We start from the raw sequence: 19,750 nt of genomic DNA, 5'->3' as shown, positions 1-19,750 counted from the left end.
GTCATCTCCTGTACTATGTCTACAGTCCCTGGTCATCTCCTGTACTATGTCTGCAGTCTCTGGTCATCTCCTGTACTATGTCTTCAGTCTATGGTCATCTCCTGTATTGTGTCTGCAGTCTCTGGTCATCTCCTGTACTATGTCTGCAGTCTCTGGTCATCTCCTGTACTATGTCTGCAGTCTCTAATCATCCCCTGTACTGTGTCTGCAGTCTCTGGCCATCCCCCAGTCTCTGGTCATCTCTTGTACTGTGTCCGCGGCCTCTGACCATCTCCTGTAATATGTCCGCAGTCTCTGGTCATCTCCTGTACTATGTCCGCAGTCTCTGGTCATCTCCTGTACTATGTCCGCAGTCTCTGGTCATCTCCTGTACTATGTCCGCAGTCTCTGGTCATCTCCTGTACTATGTCTGCAGTCTCTGGTCATCTCCTGTACTATGTCCTCAGTCTCTGGTCATCTCCTGTACTATGTCTGCAGTCTCTGGTCATCTCCTGTACTATGTGTGCAGTCTCTGGTCATCTCGTGTACTATGTCTGCAGTCTCTGGTCATCTCCTGTACTATGTCTGCAGTCTCTGGTCATCTCCTGTAGTATGTCTGCAGTCTTTGTTTATCTCCTGTAGTATGTCCGTAATCTCTGGTCATCTCCTGTACTATGTCTACAGTCCCTGGTCATCTCCTGTACTGTGTCCGCAGTCTCTGGTCATCTCCTGTACTGTGTCCGCAGTCTCTGGTCATCTCCTGTATTGTGTCTGCAGTCTCTGGTCATCTCCTGTACTATGTCTTCAGTCTATGGTCATCTCCTGTATTGTGTCTGCAGTCTCTGGTCATCTCCTGTACTATGTCTTCAGTCTATGGTCATCTCCTGTATTGTGTCTGCAGTCTCTGGTCATCTCCTGTACTATGTCTGCTGTCTCTGGTCATCTCCTGTATTGTGTCTGCAGTCTCTGGTCATCTCCTGTACTACGTCTGCTGTCTCTGGTCATCTCCTGTATTGTGTCTGCAGTCTCTGGTCATCTCCTGTACTATGTCTACAGTCCCTGGTCATCTCCTGTACTATGTCTGCAGTCTCTGGTCATCTCCTGTACTATGTCTTCAGTCTATGGTCATCTCCTGTATTGTGTCTGCAGTCTCTGGTCATCTCCTGTACTATGTCTGTAGTCTCTGGTCATCTCCTGTACTATGTCTGCAGTCTCTGGTCATCTCCTGTACTATGTCTGTAGTCTCTGGTCATCTCCTGTACTATGTCTGCAGTCTCTGGTCATCTCCTGTAACATGTCTGCAGTCTCTGGTCATCTCCTGTAGTATGTCTGCAGTCTTTGTTTATCTCCTGTTGTATGTCCGTAATCTCTGGTCATCTCCTGTACTATGTCTACAGTCCCTGGTCATCTCCTGTACTATGTCTGCAGTCTCTGGTCATCTCCTGTACTATGTCTGCAGTCTCTGGTCATCTCCTGTACTATGTCTTCAGTCTATGGTCATCTCCTGTATTGTGTCTGCAGTCTCTGGTCATCTCCTGTACTACGTCTGCTGTCTCTGGTCATCTCCTGTATTGTGTCTGCAGTCTCTGGTCATCTCCTGTACTATGTCTACAGTCCCTGGTCATCTCCTGTACTATGTCTGCAGTCTCTGGTCATCTCCTGTACTATGTCTTCAGTCTATGGTCATCTCCTGTATTGTGTCTGCAGTCTCTGGTCATCTCCTTTACTATGTCCGCAGTCTCTGGTCATCTCCTGTACTGTGTCCGCAGTCTCTGGTCATCTCCTGTACTGTGTCCGCAGTCTCTGGTCATCTCCTGTACTATGTCTACAGTCCCTGGTCATCTCCTGTACTATGTCTGCAGTCTCTGGTCATCTCCTGTACTATGTCTTCAGTCTATGGTCATCTCCTGTATTGTGTCTGCAGTCTCTGGTCATCTCCTGTACTGTCCGCAGTCTCTGGTCATCTCCTGTACTGTCCGCAGTCTCTGGTCATCTCCTGTATTGTGTCTGCAGTCTCTGGTCATCTCCTGTACTATGTCTGCAGTCCATTGGTTCAGAATATTTTTTTTATTGATTTCTTCTTCTAAAACCTAGGTGCATCTTATGGTTAGGTGCGTCTTATGGAGCGAAAAATACGGTATTTCTTCTAATACATCAACTACTTTTTCAATATTTTTTCCCAGAAAACAGCATAACGTAAATAAACTCAGTTACATCTACAAACCTTTTGGACCCATTGGTCCTGCTGGCCCTTCAGGTCCCATAAGTCCTGGTATTCCCGGCTCTCCTGGTGGTCCTTGCCTGCCATCAATTCCATCCTTCCCAGGAGATCCTGGAGCTCCTGGCCTCCCCTGAGCTGATTTGATATGTGCTGGCTGCATCTGAGCCATGAGGTAGGCTAATTTTACTGAAAAAAAAAAGAAAGAAACAGGAACAATAAACAAATTCCATCTAGGTTCCTCTTTTTTTCTTTTTAAATAAGGAAGTGCAATAAAATAAAGCAACTAATTTACTGACTTAAGCAAGGAAACGTTTCCTTGATTTCACAAGTTGTGCTCCAGGACTGAAAATCTAATTTTTATTCAAATTTTTATTTAAATTACAAATATTAGCAGAGAATGGCACATACAGTCAGATCCATAAATATTGGGACATCGACACAATTCTAACATTTTTGGCTCTATACACCACCACAATGGATTTGAAATGAAACGAACAAGATGTGCTTTAACTGCAGACTGTCAGCTTTAATTTGAGGGTGTTTACATCCAAATCAGGTGAATGGTGTAGGAATTACAACAGTTTGCATATATGCCTCCCACTTGTTAAGGGACCAAAAGTAAAGGGACAATTGGGTTCTCAGCTGTTCCATGGCCAGGTGTGTGTTATTCCCTCATTATCCCAATTACAATGAGCAGATAAAAGGTCCAGAGTTCATTTCAAGTGTGCAATTTGCATTTGGAATCTGTTGCTGTCAACTCTCAAGATGAGATCCAAAGAGCTGTCACTATCAGTGAAGCAAGCCATCATTAGGCTGAAAAAACAAAACAAACCCATCAGAGAGATAGCAAAAACATTAGGCATGGCCAAAACAACTGTTTGGAACATTTCTAAAAAGAAGGAACGCACCGGTGAGCTCAGCAACACCAAAAGACCCGGAAGACCACGGAAAACAACTGTGATGGATGACCGAAGAATTCTTTCCCTGGTGAAGAAAACACCCTTCACAACAGTTGGCCAGATCAAGAACACTCTCCAGGAGGTAGGTGTATGTGTGTCAAAGTCAACAATCAAGAGAAGACTTCACCAGAGTGAATACAGAGGGTTCACCAAAAGATGGAAACCATTGGTGAGCCTCAAAAACAGGAAGGCCAGATTAGAGTTTGCCAAACGACATCTAAAAAAGCCTTCACAGTTCTGGAACAACATCCTATGGACAGATGAGACCGAGATCAACTTGTACCAGAGTGATGGGAAGAGAAGAGTATGGAGAAGGAAAGGAACTGCTCATGATCCTAAGCATACCACCTCATCAGTGAAGCATGGTGGTGGTAGTGTCATGGCGTGGGCATGTATGGCTGCCAATGGAACTGGTTCTCTTGTATTTATTGATGATGTGACTGCTGACAAAAGCAGCAGGATGAATTCTGAAGTGTTTTGGGAATATTATCTGCTCATATTCAGCCAAATGCTTCACAACTCATTGGATGCCGCTTCACAGTGCAGATGGACAATGACCCAAAGCATACTGCAAAAGCAACCAAAGAGTTTAAGGGAAAGAAGTGGAATGTTATGCAATGGCCAAGTCAATCACCTGACCTGAATCCGATTGAGCATGCATTTCACTTGCTGAAGACAAAACTGAAGGGAAAATGCCCCAAGAACAAGCAGGAACTGAAAACAGTTGCAGTAGAGGCCTGGCAGAGCATCACCAGGGATGAAACCCAGCGTCTTGTGATGTCTGTGCGTTCCACACTTCAGGCTGTAATTGACTGCAAAGGATTTGCAACCAAGTATTAAAAAGTGAAAGTTTGATTTATGATTATTATTCTGTCCCATTACTTTTGGTCCCTTAACAATTGGGAGGCACATATGCAAAATGTTGTAAATCCTACACTGTTCACCTGATTTGGATGTAAATACCCTCAAATTAAAGCTGACAGTCTGCAGTTAAAGCACATCTTGTTCGTTTCATTTCAAATCCATTGTGGTGGTGTATAGAGCCAAAAATGTTAGAATTGTGTTGATGTCCCAATATTTATGGACCTGACTGTATGTAGTGATTGGGTGAATTCAATCTATATAGAGGAGATCAAGGCGCAAAACCGACGATTCACTGTTTATAGTCTTGTGCAGGAGGGGCAGCGAACCTGATGTATACCAAGTCCATCCAATTGTTATATGACTGTGGCCAACAGACATTTGCACCTCCATAGCAAGCCTTCTGGTAGAGAGAGGAAGCAGTCTCCAAATGAGGTGAGAAGAAAAGACAGAGGAAGGCGCCTCTAAGTGTAAACTCTCATAAAATGTATTAAAAAACAAAGGTAAATTGCACTCACATGAAAGAACACAGTTGTAGCGCACGTGGAGCGCAGGGCAAATAGATCTATTGGCCTGCACTTCTTCTAGTTCCGTGATAGTAGTGTTTAACGTGTCTCCAGCAGTCTTTTCCGGCGAGGCCAGAAGGTTGAGATCGTGGAAGAACACATCCGCCTTATCGATAGGAAAGGAAGTAGGTTTGCAGTAGAGGGAAGAAAGAGAAGTGGCAAAGGATTCCACGATTTTCTTGGGATCAGACGACAGATAGCCTCCGGCCATGCGCAGTCTAACAGGTTTGTGGAGGCACACACCTAGTGCATTATCCAAGGTTTATTGAAGGAGTGAAAGAATAATAAAAACATACTCACAGACGAAGCATGTGTATAAAAAGCATAGAAAAATGACAATGGCCACAACGGCAGGCAAAGTGTTCTCACTGTCAGTGCGGTAAAATGGCTGACGCGTTTCGGGGACGAATCCCTTTCCTCAGAGCTGATGACCAACCTCTGATGCTGATGTATGATGAATGGAAAGTAAGAGCCTTGCTGTTGATGACTGAGTGGGATGGTGTGGGAGAGTGCTTTATGCCTGTGGGGAAATGGCTCATTTGTCATTTTTCTGTGCTTCTTAGATACATGCTTCGTCTGTGAGTATGTTTTTATTATTCTTTCACTCCTACAATAAACCTTGGATAATGCACTAGGTGTGTGCGCCACCTGTTTTCTCCCTATCCAGTGGCTGATTTCTCCGTCTGAGGAGGGCTGCACCCCTGAAGCATTTCCTTTGGTTGTCACTGTCCTGGAACCCTTGGCTTCCCTTTTGGCTGTGCACATCCTGAGGCGCTGGAGAGTACATACGATATCAGGTTTGTGGAGGCGACTGGAAGCGTTCAGCTTCCGAGCCAACATGACTCCCGGCTTATTGGCATATGAAAAATATTTATGTCTGGCCCAGCGAAGGGCCCTCTCCGCCTAGTCAGAGGCCAGAAGGTCCAGTTCTACAGCAATTGTGTCACAGGCTCTTTGGGTCCGGACCAAGGGGGAAGACTTCCAGGCCGCCTCTGCTGCGCCAATTGGGTGGTGAGGTCTCAGAGCTTCTGCTCCCACTCACGTTTGCCTATTGAAGCTATTTGAATAAGGTGACCCTGCAGAGTAGCCTTGTGGGCCTCCCAAAGGGAGATCGCCGAGGATACAGAGCCCACATTGTCAGGGAGGATTCCTGTGTCTTGAGGAGAGAGCCGGTGAGGTCTAGAATCACATGAAAGGGACAGATAAAGAATTAGCGGGTCGTGATCAGACCAAGGTGACGTATGAATCGTGACTTGATCGACTGAGGGTAAGGAGTGGAAAGGCAAGAAGATGTGATCAATCCGACAAAAGCTATCATGTGGTTTGGAATAGAAAGTGAAATCCCGAGCATGGGGATGGAGTTCACCAGGCCATGGGAGCGTAACAGCACGCGCATCTGCTCTTCGGTCGTCTGATCGTGTGATAGGGCGACCCCCAGGGCGTACAGCCTATCTACAGAAGAATCTATTGTGATATTAGAGCAGGGGTGGGCAAACTTTTTGACTTGAGGGCCGCAATGGGTTCATATATTGGACCCGGGGGCCGGACCAAGAGTAGATGAATGATGTGTATGTGTCATCCATAGTAACTATAGTAATATTCCCCCATAGTAAGCATAGTAATTAAGCCCCCATATAGTAATTCATCCCCCATAGTAATTCATCCCCCATAGTAATTAATCCCCCATATAGTAATTCATCCCCCATAGTAATTCATCCCCCATAGTAATTCATCCCCCATAGTAATTAATCCCCCATATAGTAATTCATCCCCCATAGTAATTCATCCCCCATATAGTAATTCATCCCCCATAGTAATTCATCCCCCATAGTAATTCATCCCCCATATAGTAATTCATCCCCCATAGTAATTCATCCCCCATAGTAATTCATCCGCCATATAGTAATTCATCCCCCCTATAATAATTCATCCCCCCTATAGTAATTCATTCCCCATATTAATTCATCCCCCATATTAAGTCCCCAAGTCCCCCCTGTGTCAATTTACTTACCTTTGCTCCGCGCGTTCCTCTCGCCTTGTTGCCGCTCCGTTCCGGTCTTCAGGGCGGACTGTGAGATGAGCCTAGCTCCCCTCACGTTCGTCACGCTGCCCCGCCTACACACATCCTGACAGTATCACGCTCCACGGGCCGCGGGCCGTAGTTTGCCCATTGCTGTATTAGAGTATCTAAAAAGAATGAGGGTCCCTGAGCTATGACAGGAGATGACCTGGAGAAGATGCAAGAAAAATTTATGTTGAAAGCAGGGGCGGACTGACCATTTGGAAACTCGGGCACTGCCCGAGGGCCCAGGGTCAGTAGGGGGCCCCATGAGATGCCCCTGGTACCTTTTTCATAGGCTTTTTTTGAATTTGGGCAAGGACACAGGGGCCCCATGATCCCTATTGCCCGGGGGCCCCATGAGTTGTCAGTCCACCCCTGGTTGAAAGTGGTTAGGGGCGTAATATGTGCCCAATATGACATTCTGGCCATTAAGGGCACCCTGAAGAAGAAGGCATCGACCCGTGGGGTCTCCAATTTCTTTAGTACGATCAAACATTAAGTGGTGATGGAATGCAATCAAAACTCCCCTACGTTTCTCGGGAGCAGAAGCTAGGTAAAAAGTAAGATAATGAGGAGAAAGATATTTAGGGGCCAGGGAGGAACAAAACCTGGTCTCCTGTAAACATACAAGGTCAATCCGGCTAGATTACAGAGAATGAAAGGACGCCATAATGTGGAGATAAAACTAAAGTGCTCAAGCAATACATCCCCACCCGAGAGCCCCACTGTCCTACCGTAGAAGGTCAGTAAACTAGGGAGGCTCATAACAAACAGGTCTAGAGTAGGAAAAACAATCAAGTAAGATAAAAAAGGCAGGAAAAGAAGAAAGAAGGAGAGAAGGAATGAGGACAAAATGTGAGCAATTGCCACTTCAAAAGTGGTCCACATCCTAGACATGGATGTGAGTTGTGGGGGAGCTATGCCACTGGACACATGGCTGCTAGCGGCCCGTGGGACAACTAAAGGGATAGAAGGGCGAGGGCCCCCGCAAGGTCAGGGAACAAAAATAAGGAGAGGGAGGGGGAGTGGGAAGGAGAGAGGGAGGAAAAAAGTTGCTGGGCTGGGCTTCCCAACCCCTCCCAAGGAGGGAGGGCAAAGCCAGAGGAGCTATAGGAGTGGCCATCAAGGCCAAAAAGGGAAAATCCCCCCCCCCACACACACACACACACTGGGTGAGCAATACTACAGTTGCAAGAAAAAGTATGTGAACCCCTTGGGATTACGTGGAGTTTTGCATGAATTGGGCATAAAATGTACTCTGAACGTTATCTAAGTCACAACAATAGAAGAACACAGTCTGCTGAACATAATACTACACAAACATTAGATGTTGCCATGGTTTAATTGCACATAACATGTAAACATTCACAGTACAGGGAGGAAAAAGTCTGTGAACCTTTGGACTTAATAACTGGTTGACCCTCCTTTGGCAGCAATAACCTCAACCAAACGTTTCCTGTAGTTGCAGATCAGACCTGCACAACGATCTGGAGTAATTTTGGACCACTCCTCTTCACAAAACTGTTTCAGTGTAGCAATATTCTTGGGATGTCTGGTTTGAATCGCTCTCTTAAGGTCATGCCACAGCATTTCAATCGGGTTGAGGTCAGGACTCTGACTGGGCCACTCCAGAAGGTGTATTCTGTGCTGTTGCAGCCATTTTTTTGTTGAATTACTTGTATACTGTGGGTCATTGTCCTGTTGCATCACCCATCCTCTGCGGAGCTTCAGTTGGCGGACAGATGGTCGTACGTTTTCCTGCAAAATGTCTTGATAAACTCTGGAATTCATTTTCCCATCAATGACAACAATCCGTCCAGGCCCTGAGGCAGCAAAGCAGCCGCAAACCATGATGCTCCCTCCGCCATGTTTTACAGTGGGGATGAGGTGTTGATGTTGGTGTGCTGTGCCTTTTTTTCTCCACACATAGTGTTGTGTGTTCTTCCCAAACAACTCAATCTTGGTTTCATCTGTCCACAGTATATTTTGCCAGTAGTGCTGTGAAACATCCAGGTGCTCTTTTGCAAACTTCAAACGTGCTGCAATATTCTTTTTGGACAGCAATGGCTTCCTCCATGGTGTCCTCCCATGTACTCCATTCTTGTTTAATGTTTTCCTTATTGTAGATGTGTCAACAAAAATGTTAGCATGTGCCAGAGATTTCTGTAGGTCTTTAGCTGACACTCTGGGATTCTTCTTTACCTCATGCAGCATTCTGCGCTGTGCTCTTGCAGTCATTTTTACAGGACGACCACGCCTAGGGAGAGTAGCAACAGTGCTAAACTTTCTCCATTTGTAGACAGTCTGTCTTACTGTGGACCCATGAACATCAAGGCTTTTGGAGATACTTTTGTAACCCTTTCCAGCTTCATGCAAGTCAACAATTCTTGATCGTAGGTCTTCTGAGAGCTCTTTTCTGCGAGGCATGGTTCACATCAGACAGTGCTTCTTGAAACCAGTAAACCCAAATCAGGTGTGTGTTTTTTAAGGGCAGGACAGCTGTCAGCAACACATCCAATATCATCACACTGATTGGAGTCAAGGTTGGCTCACTCCTGGCTCCAATTAGCTCTGGGAGAAATCATTAAGCTAGGGCCTCACATACTTTTTCCTCCCTGCATTGTGAATGTTTACATGTTATGTGCAATTAAACCATGGCAACATCTAATGTTTGTGTAGTATTATGTTCCACAGACTGTGTTCTTCTATTGTTGTGACTTAGAATGACGTTCAGAGCACATTTTATGCCCAATTCATGCAAAACTCCACGTAATCCCAAGGGGTTCACATACTTTTTCTTGCAACTGTACAACAAAAGCTTAAAGCATAAGAGAAGGGGAAAGTTCTTCATCATGGTGGGAGGGAGTATATAGAAATAAAAAAAAAGGAAGGCCTGCAGTAAATAACTCCAAAAAGCAAAACAAAGGGTTAGACATCTTATAATGTGATGAAATCAAAGGGCCGAAATAGACGTACACTCCGGGGGAGACCCGAGCCACAATCAGCGGGGAGGAGAACTCCCCAGCAGGGACGGGGATAATACCAGTAGCCTGGGGTCGGCTTATAAAATCATACATTAGTTTGTATAGCAATTCAATTCATTTAAGATCTGTATATGTGAAGTCAGAGCGATACCAGCACCCCTAAGGGCAGCACACAAGACCCTACATAAACGAGAACATAAAATCACAGTCAACAAACAGGCCCAGATCCTGGGTCCAAAAACTCTGAGAGTAAAGTCCTGGAATGATCCTGTAACAAGAATGTCCACCAGGCTCACAATCCGGCGGTGAGCATGCGCAGTCCAGGAGAGCGATAGTGGGTAGATGGTCAAAGGGTCTCGAACAGGTGAAGGGTGAGAACCCCACATCTTCACTAGGACTCATCTGGATGAAGGGGGAGAGGGGAGGGAGAAAGGAGAGAAGGGGGGAGGAGAGAGAAGGAGGGGGGGGGAGGGAGAAATAGGGAGTAGAGGAGGAGAAGGAGGAGGGGAGAGGAAGGGGGGAGGGAGAAAGGGAGGAGGGAGAGGGGAGAGAAGAGAGGAAGGAGAGAAGAGAGGAAGGGGAGAAGGATGGGGAAGAGGGGAAGGGGCAGGGGAAGAAGGGAGGAGGGGGGGGGAAGGGGGAAGAGGGGGGAGAATGAAGGGGGGAAGGGAGTGGGGGTAGGGGGGAGGGAAGGAGGGGGAGGGAAGGAGGGGGGAGAGAGAAGGTAGGAGGGGGTAGGGGAGGGGGTAGGGGAAAGGAGGAGGGGGGAGAGGGGGGGTGGAGTAGGGGGGCAGAGAGAACAGGGAGAGGGAGTGGGGGGGAAGAGAGAAGGGAGGGAGTAGGGAGGGAGAGAAGAGGGGGGAGCGTGCTGGGATAAGGAACTGAGATGCAAAATTGTACAGGTTAATGGAGGGGTCCAGAGCCCGGGTCCCTGGTGTGGAGACTGGGATGAAGGGTTGGTGACAAAAGGCCTATCTGACCAAAAAGAAAGTACTCATGGCCCGTTGATAGTCCGTTCAGCCCGGATCAAAGCGAGGGAAGTTCATTGCTGAAGGGGTGTTTGGGAGTGAACGCTTCTAGCCCTGGACCTTTTCCCAGGAACGGCCGAGCAATGCTGATGGAGATCTGGAGATAGAAGGACTCACTGGGCTGTCTCGCTTCTCCCTGGAAGGCAGCAGGTGTAGGGAGGACAGGACCGTCTGGGCTTCTTCCGGAGTGGTAACCGTGTGGGTATGACCCTTTTAGGAGAAAGCAAGCTTGAACAGGAAGCCCCAGTGGTATCTGATGCGATTATGTAGTGCTTCATCTTGCGCTGTTTCACGATGTTGGTCTGGGATATGTTGGCAAAAAACTGGTAGCAGTTGCCTTGGAACTGCAGGTCCATTTGCTCTCTAGCCACCCTCAGGAGAGTTTCTTTAGTGCAGTAAAAGGTGAATTTAATTATAATGTCTCGAGGCGGGCCCTCTGGTCTTTTAGGGCCTAGCGCTCGGTGGATCTGGTCAAATTCTAGGCGGTATATGGGGATCGCCAGGACCAATTCCTGGAAGAGAACAGTAGCTGTAGAGGTGAGATCAGTGATTTATTCAGGAAGGCCTCTGAGTCGAAAGTTCCCTCTGCAAGAGCGATTTTTGAAATCTTCCAGATGGAGTAAAGCGTTCTCCAGTTCTTTTTTCAGGTCGTTAATGTCCTATTCATGGTTTTCTAGCACCGTGGTGGCCACCTCCATCTTGTTTTCCAGGTCGTTGGTGTGGGATCCGAGCTCCCTTTAGTGAGATGTGTGGTGAGCTTAGTGGTTGCCGCTGAGAGCTCTGTCTGCAGCATGGCCTTGAAGCGGGCTAGGAGATCTGCATCCCAAAGGGCTGGTGCATGTGGCAGAGGCTGTGGATCTCCCTGGCTGTCCTCCGGAACGGAGGGAGGCAGGGAGTCGTCCATCGGAAGGAGCAGGGGGGAGTCCGGGCTCAAGGCCAGCACTTCCAAGATGGCGTCGTGGGGAGAGGCCTCGTCCGAGTCGCAGCCCGTATGTTTGGTGCTGGCCACCCAGGTGGACAACTATCGCTTCCCCATGAAGAGCGCTGGGGACCCCAGGAGTTGAGGAAAGGCTGTAGGGTAGTCAGGTGACCCTCAAGTCTGTCTTATTTATGCAGATGTGTCCGGGTGGTGAGGAGTAGAGCTAGCACATGGCCATCCTGTGTCGCTGCTCGTGAGCGCCCCCTCGCCTTGCTTTGTTTTCAAGCATCCTGTTTGCGGTGTACAATGTAAAGAGTAATGTGTCTGCAGGACAGGCCTGAGAACAAGGTATGTGCTGCCCCTGTGCACATTCTGCTGGCTCCCATATGGAACAATGGGGCTTTCTCATGAGTGCTTTCATTCTACAAATATGGTCTTGTTATTTCCCATAAGACCAAGAAGTAATGGTAGATGGGATTAGATTTTCTCAGGTTATCAAAATGTGGACAATGTCATCATTTGAGCCCAAATGGCAGCTCAACACAAATAAGGGGATCCCACTAAGGAGGACAGTCTTGGAGATATCCAAGTGTAATAGGTCCAAGAGACCACCAAATGAAAGATCCTTGGGAATCCAAGGTCTCTATTGTCCAACTATTTACAAAAAGCAGATCAAAAGACAGCTAACATGTTTCTAGACAACACAATCCTCCATGAACTCAAAAGTACTCCTCAGCAGACTGATCTGCAGGCAGAGGATGTTATAAACAAAAGTCAGTGCTGGTGTTCACAGAAGAAGTAGCAAGTCTCATTATTTCCTATGGGACTCAACAGTACATGTGTGGGGGTGTGGTGTCCACAAGTATTTGTGAGCCCACAAATATTATTTGTATCTTACTTACCATCAAGCTGTTTTCCCAGCTCCTCCTGAATAAGTCTCCTTAGTGTTTCCATTGAAGGAGGTTCCCCCTACAAAAAGGACATTGTTACAATTACATGAAATCCATTCAAAAATTGCATACATGACCCATTCAATAAATTCACAAACCTCCATAAGAGTGAATTTCATATGCCCACCTTGCACCCCCTAGAGATTATTACTTTTTTAGATATACTGTACATATAAAAAATCATGCAGACATCCATTCATCTTTTTAGTGAATGAAAGTGGAGCATCCTCTAGTGTACAGTTAAGAGTGAGGAACATTTATTGGCTCACAGTAGTGTGGTGAGCCTGGGGAATTGTTTTTGGGTTTACTTTAGGTCAGGGTGGTCAGACCTGTGGTAGCCCCTTGTTTTTGAGTCTTCCAGAAGATTCTAGAAGCTAGTGGGTGGAGGCAAAGAGGTGATGATGATTATAGGAGTCTGACCAATCCCAGACAGGAGGCCTGACAATGTGGTGAGATGGGCCTATAAATATGAAAGAGCCTAGCCAGCAGGGGAGTCTGGTAATCGGTGGAAGATTGAGTGCTGAGTCATAAGGCCTGGGAGGGGCCCCCTGGGGAAGGTGGGCTCTGTCTCCAGGCTGGAGCTGAGGAGGGAAAGGAAGCTGGAAAGAGGGAGCTCAGTTAACCTGCAGTGTGAAGGAGAAGGACTGCCTGCCTTGCTTGGGAAAGACTAGCACAGTGAAAGGTCTGGAAGCAGTCTCATCCAAAGCAGCAGGATACAAGGGACAGTTTGAGTACCTCTACTCCCCCAGGGACTACAAATTAGAGGGCTGCCAGAGGCAATATCCAACAAGCTCTCATTAGGACAGTATCACAGCTAACCTAGATCTCTTCTCTACGCAAGAAAGTTGGAAAATGTGTGTTGCTTGGCTGTGCAGGAATAGGAGGACCCAAAAACTCAGCGGCCCTGAAAAGAGTAACGTTACATATGCATATTTGCTTATTACAATATTATACCCTGCTACCCACTGATCTCTTTCTTCCTCTCCAATTTTGAAAAAAAACAAACATTTTTTCTTAGTTTTTGTTACACAATTTTGTAAATAAGTGCTTTTTCTCCTTCACTGATGTGCGCTAATGAGGCTGCAGTGATGGGCACTGATAGGCTGAACTGATGGACACTGATAGGTGGCACTGATGGGCACTGATGAGGAGGCACTGGTAGGTGGCACTGATGGGCATTGACAGGCATCACTGATGGGCACTGAAAGGCAGCACTGATAGGCAGCACTGACTGGCACTGTTAGGCAGCACTGACTGGCACTGTTAGGCAGCACTGTCTGGCACTGTTAGGCGGTACTCACTGGCACTGATAGGCGGCACTGACTGGCACTGATAGGTGGCACTGATTAGCAGCACTGATAGGTGGCACTGACTGGCACTGATGGGTGACATTGAAAGGCAGCTCAGATGGGCACTGATATGTGGCATTGATGTGGCACTGATGGGCACTGGCAGGTGGCACTGACTGCTGGCACTGATGGACACTGACAGGTGGCACTTCTGGGGCCACACTGATCATCAGGGCACACTGATCATCAGTGCCCTGATGATCAATGTACATGTCCCCTCCGCGGAAAGCCGATTACTGGCTCTCCTCTGTCAGCGTGACAGCTTGAGAGGAGAGAAATGCAGATAACCGACATTTCCCTGTTTACATGTGATCATCTGTGATTGGACACAGCTGATCACATGACCGAGCCGACATCTTCGGCTCTTTCTGTAATCCGCTGTGTCCGAGGGACACAGCGCACCTGCGATCGCCGCGCTCCCTGAGCCGCGCATGCGCGGTGAGAATGGAAGGACGTCATATGACGTCCTATCAGAATGAGAGAACCACCTTGCGCCCGTCATTGTACTATATGGCGGGCGGAAGGTGGTTAAATATATTTACAGGCTATTAGTTTACAGCTAATCATGAATCATTGCCCTAGAATAATTGTTCTTACTCGGACTTTCGTAGCAATACGCCACATGTGTGGTGCAATCACCATTTACACATTTGTGCTGGACCCTTGTGTGTGTTTGCATTTGCATATATGCACAGAGGGATGAGGATGCTTTTACATTTTCTATAATTATTTTTATTTATTTATTTACATTTCTTTAATAGTTTTTTTCAATTAATTTTATTGCTCTCACAAGAAGGTAAACAAGCCTGCCTTGTAATATTATTATTATAATGCAGAATTTACATAGAGCCAACGGTTTGCTCAGTGCTTTACAATATAACAGGAGACAATACAGTAACAATACAGTTCAATACAAGAGGGTTAGGAGGACCTGATTCTGGGAGCTTACAATCTAAGAGGGAGGAGCTAGTCGTAGAAAAGGTAGTAGCTGTGGGGGGTGGACTGGTATGAGGAGTAGAAGATTCCATTATTAGCTGAGGGCAGGATAGGCTTCCCTGAAGAGGTAAGTTTTCAGAGATTGCCTAAAAGTGAGCAGAGTAGGCGATAGTCTGATAAATTGAGGTAGAGAGTTCCAGAGGATGGGGGAAGCTCTGGAGAAGTCCTGGAGACGAGCATGGGAGGAGGAGACAAGGGAGCTAGAGAGCAGGAGGTCGTGAGAGGAGTGGAGAGTACGGTTTGGGTGTTATTTGGAGACAAGATTGGTGATGTAATTTGGGGCAGAATTATAAATGGCTTTATATGTTATTGTTAATGTTTTGAATTTTATCTGTTTGGCAATGGGAAGCCAGTGGAGGGATTGGCAGAGAGGGATGGAGGACACTGAGTGGAGGTCAGTGGAGGGATTGGCAGAGAGGGATGGAGGACACTGAGTGGAGGTCAGTGGAGGGATTGGCAGAGAGGGATGGAGGACATGAGTGGAGGCCAGTGGAGGGATTGGCAGAGAGGGGTGGAGGACACTGAGTGGAGGCCAGTGGAGGGATTGGCAGAGAGGGGTGGAGGACACTGAGTGGTGGCCAGTGGAGGGATTGGCAGAGAGGGGTGGAGGACACTGAGTGGTGGCCAGTGGAGGGATTGGCAGAGAGGGGTGGAGGACACTGAGTGGTGGCCAGTGGAGGGATTGGCAGAGAGGGGTGGAGGACACTGAGTGGAGGCCAGTGGAGGGATTGGCAGAGAGGGGTGGAGGACACTGAGTGGTGGCCAGTGGAGGGATTGGCAGAGAGGGGTGGAGGACACTGATTGGAGGGATTGGCAGAGAGGGATGGAGGACACTTAGTGGCAGCCAGTGGAAGGATTGGCAGAGAGAGGTGGCAGATACAGAGCGGTTAGTAAAGTAGATGAGTCTGGCAGCAGTATTCATGATAGACTGAAGAGGGGATAGCCTGCGATGAGGTTTTGCCAATGAGGAGGGAGTTACAATAGTAGAGGCGAGATATAACAAGGGAGTGAATAAGATGCTTAGTAGTTTCCGAGGTTAGGAACGGGCGTATCTTGGAGATGCTGCAGAGGTGAAGTCTACATGATTTGGACAGCGATCAGATTTGGGGCTGAAAGGACAGATGGGAGTCTAGTATTAGTGCCAGGTCCTCTTTATAGGGACATCAAGGATCTATTAGACCTGTGGAAGGTATTTACTAAAAGAAAAAAAAAAGTGCAAAATCTGGTGCAGCTCTGCATAGAAACCAATCAGCTTCCAGAATTAGTTGCCAAAGCTGAACAAGCTGAGTGCTCCAGTTTTAGTATGGAGATATATACTATCAACTTCAAAGCACCTGACCAAATGCAGATCGTGTGACCAAACGCAGATGGTGATGATGGCTCTGAAACGGGAAGCGACAAAATCATTGCCATTTGTCACAAAGGAGATCAGAGAATGGATGTCCCTCCATCTCCTCTGTGGGCAGTCCCATTCCTCTGATGAGGCTGGTGGAGGGGTCCTTCCCAGCGGTATAAAAGTAATCAGTGCCCAGATCCCTTTTATCCGACCGCCAATCGCTGGGTGAAAAAAATGAATCATCACAGCTGCAACTGTAGCTATGATCTTGGTATAGCCACTAGCTGGCCAGGATATATGTACACTGAAGGGCAAGTGGTTATACTCCTCCCACTGGAAATGTAATTTTGCCACGCCCACAATTTGGCGCAGTACACGCAGCGTGCAGCCTCATTCTAGGTAGGTGTGTCAGGTAGGCTGTATGAGGACCCATGATTTTGTAGCCCTGGTGACTGCCCAAATACTGTATTTTGGGCAGGCCAGGCAGAGTCCTATAAGACCACTCTCTGCTGACATGTTATCTGAATACAGTCCGTAAGAATCAGGGGCGGACTGACCATTTGGGAACTCGGGCTCTGCCCAAGGGCCCGGGGTCAGTAGGGGGCCCCATGAGATACCCCTGGTACCTTTCATAGGCTTTTTTGGGTGTGATTTGAGTGTGGATGAAGACACAGGGGCCCCATGATCCCCTGTTGCCCGGGGGCCCCATGACTTGTCAGTCCGTCCCTGGTAAGAATGGAGTCATTCTGGATGGATGCTGCTGGACAGAGGAAGGAAGTTAGCAGGGCTTATTGAAGAGAAAAAGATTTGATATTTTCATTGATATCGGGCATTAAAATAGCATTTTTTGGATTAGTGATGGAAGTGATAATCTAAAACATGTTCTACAGTATTCTATGAAGGCAATGCTGAACTTTGGAGAATGTGGAGAATCCTTCAAAAATAAAATTACAAATAGGACAAGTATTATTTATGTCGTTGGGGCTTTCATCTCTCTAGTTGTAAAATTGCCATAAAAAAGTGATTATATAGGAAGTTAAACTTTTATCACTGTGATTTTAATGCGTGACATTTCAGGCTGCGAGCCGATTCAAATGTCATGGCGGAGAAGCTGCGAACAGCAGAAAAAAGTCCCAAGCAACTTTCAACGTTGTTCTACGGAATTGTGGAGAAGTCATTCCAGGCCACGAAGTTTGTGAGCTGCTAATTGCTGTCTTGGAAACATTGCCATTAGGTAAAAATCAGACAAGCCACTTAGTAGACTTTTACTTTGAGTGTTTTACAGTACAGCCTGCAGTACTGCGGCCTCTGTCGCCTTCTGGTTTAAAGTGTTGTAGATAAAAAATTTCAGTATGTGACAGTGCGAGGTCCTGCCACTATGAAAAATGATTGGGAAAATAACATTGGCTTCTCAAAGGTGCTGTTTGAGAAGCTCCAGCATGTGTTTTGTAAGCAGAAAAAGCTGTGTTATATAGTTTTCTCTGGATTTGGTACTTTCCGATTGGAACCTGGAGCTGGAAGGTTCTTGGGAGTTTTAGGTGGGATAGGACCTTCCTATGTCCAGGGTTTGCTAGATGTCTGCAGCCTATGTGAGTGCACAGGTGTTCAGGATTGTTATAAGCCAGATATGCTCTGTCAGCGTTACCTATAACGCTGCCACCTCCCCCTCTCTGTTGGGGTCCCTCAAGGCTCTGTCCTCGGGCCCCTTCTCTTCTCCATCTACACCTCCTCCCTTGGCCAACTCATACACTCTCACGGCTTCAACTACCACCTCTATGCCGACGACATGCAAATCTATCTCTCGACCCCTTGCCTCACCGCTTCAGTCTCCGCCCGAATCACCAGCCTACTGAACGACATATCAGATTGGATGTCACTCCACTTCCTTAAACTGAACCGCTCCAAAACTGAGCTCCTAGTCTTCCCCCCAGCCGGCACACCACCCCCTACTGACTTCTCCGTCACGTCCAACAATGCCACCATCAGGCCCACCCCGCAGGCCAGAGTACTTGGTGTCATTCTTGACTCCAATCTGTCCTTCCAGCCCCAAGTCCAATCACTAACAAACTCATGCAGACTCCACCTCCACAACATCGGCAAAATCCACACGTTCCTAACCCCAGAAACCACTAAACAGCTCATCCACTCCCTCATCATATCACGACTCAATTACTGCAACTCCCTCCTCACTGGCCTGCCTCACCACATGCTATCCCCGCTTCAGTCGATCCTGAATACGGCAGCCAGACTCATCCACCTTACCAACCGCTCCGTCTCCGCCACCCCCCTCTGCCAATCCCTCCACTGGCTTCCGATTGCCCGACCGATCAAATTCAAAATCCTAACACTGACGTACAAAGCTGTCCATCATACTGCCCCAAACTACATCACCGACCTAATACCCAAATACCACCCAAAACACACTCTCCGCTCCTCACAAGACCTCCTTCTCTCTAGTTCCCTGGTCTCCTCCTCCCATGCCCGCCTCCAGGACTTCTCCAGGGCATCACCCATCCTCTGGAACTCCCTGCCCCAACCCATCAGACTATCGCCTACTCTCCTCTCCTTTAGGCGCACCCTGAAAACCCATCTCTTCAGGGAAGCCTACCCCACCCCCTGCTAATTGCCGACCTCCTCCACTCTTCCTACCACTCCATCCCCCACAGCTTTTCCTCCTGTACCACTATCCCCTTCCTCCTAGATTGTAAGCTCCGAGGAGCAGGGCCCTCGAACCCCTCGTGTATCGCATTGTATTGTTATTGTACTGTTGCATGTATTGTCTCCCATTGTAATGTACAGCGCTGAGCGAACTGTTGGCGCTTTATAAATACTGTATAATAATAATATGAGGATAGCTGGGTGTTACTGCTGGAGACTGCATCCCTTGTGAGGGGAATTCCTTGCCCAAGGACTGGGAAATGTGGGACAGCTATGTGAGTCTGGGAGACCAAGAGTGGGCCTGGGAGACTGCGGAAACTGAGGCAGCTAGTGAGTCCAAGGGGCTAGAGGGAATCTGGAAGTCTCCGGAGAAGTGAGCAAGCTTGAGGGAGCTGGAGAACCCTACCCAGAGCCAGGATCAGGCCTGTGCAGTGAGTTGCTGCAACTGAGACTGAGTGAGCCTGAAGAACCCATGGTCTGGGAAACTAAAGACAGGTGTTGCTGACAAGAGAGCCAGGTGGCTTGGGAATTTCAGTGATCTCTTGATTTTCTGAAGCTGGAAAAACCCCTGCGTGGGTATCTGTGTTGGAACTTGAATGTCATTAACAAAAGTGGGCTGCCATGCCCATAAACTGAAGTTTGGACTCACTTACAAAAGCATCTACCACATAAGCTAACCAACCCCATATCTCAAGTGTAAATAGGTCTTGTGTTGACAGGCTTTGGACTTTGAATTGCTGGCTTCAGTTTGAGAGGATTCTTCAGAATTCATTGATAAGTGTGTTTGACCTCTTTCCAACTTGCATGCGAATGCTAAAGAAAAGTGAGGAAACTTTCCAGAGCAGCCATTCTCAGGCAGGGATCCTTGGACCCCAGGGCTCC

General features: G+C 47.5%; 1 protein-coding gene across 1 annotated transcript in view; it reads right to left on the bottom strand.

Annotated features, from left to right (window-relative positions):
* Positions 1-19,750, bottom strand: part of COL22A1 (collagen type XXII alpha 1 chain) — a 665,084-nt gene that overhangs the window by 13,320 nt on the left and 632,014 nt on the right. Inside the window, exons 62-63 of the mRNA XM_089654647.1 lie at positions 12,482-12,548; positions 2,204-2,386 (exon numbers count right to left, since the gene is read on the bottom strand). Coding sequence (XP_089510773.1) covers positions 2,204-2,386; positions 12,482-12,548 — 250 coding nt within the window. The remainder of the gene's footprint in view (positions 1-2,203; positions 2,387-12,481; positions 12,549-19,750) is intronic.

Source organism: Staurois parvus, unplaced genomic scaffold (assembly GCF_062004578.1).
Source record: "Staurois parvus isolate SC_StPar_1 unplaced genomic scaffold, SC_StPar_1.0 ptg000783l, whole genome shotgun sequence".
NCBI lineage: Eukaryota > Metazoa > Chordata > Amphibia > Anura > Ranidae > Staurois > Staurois parvus.
Note: the sequence above shows the minus strand (reverse complement) of the source record. Positions and strands in the feature narration are given on the sequence as shown.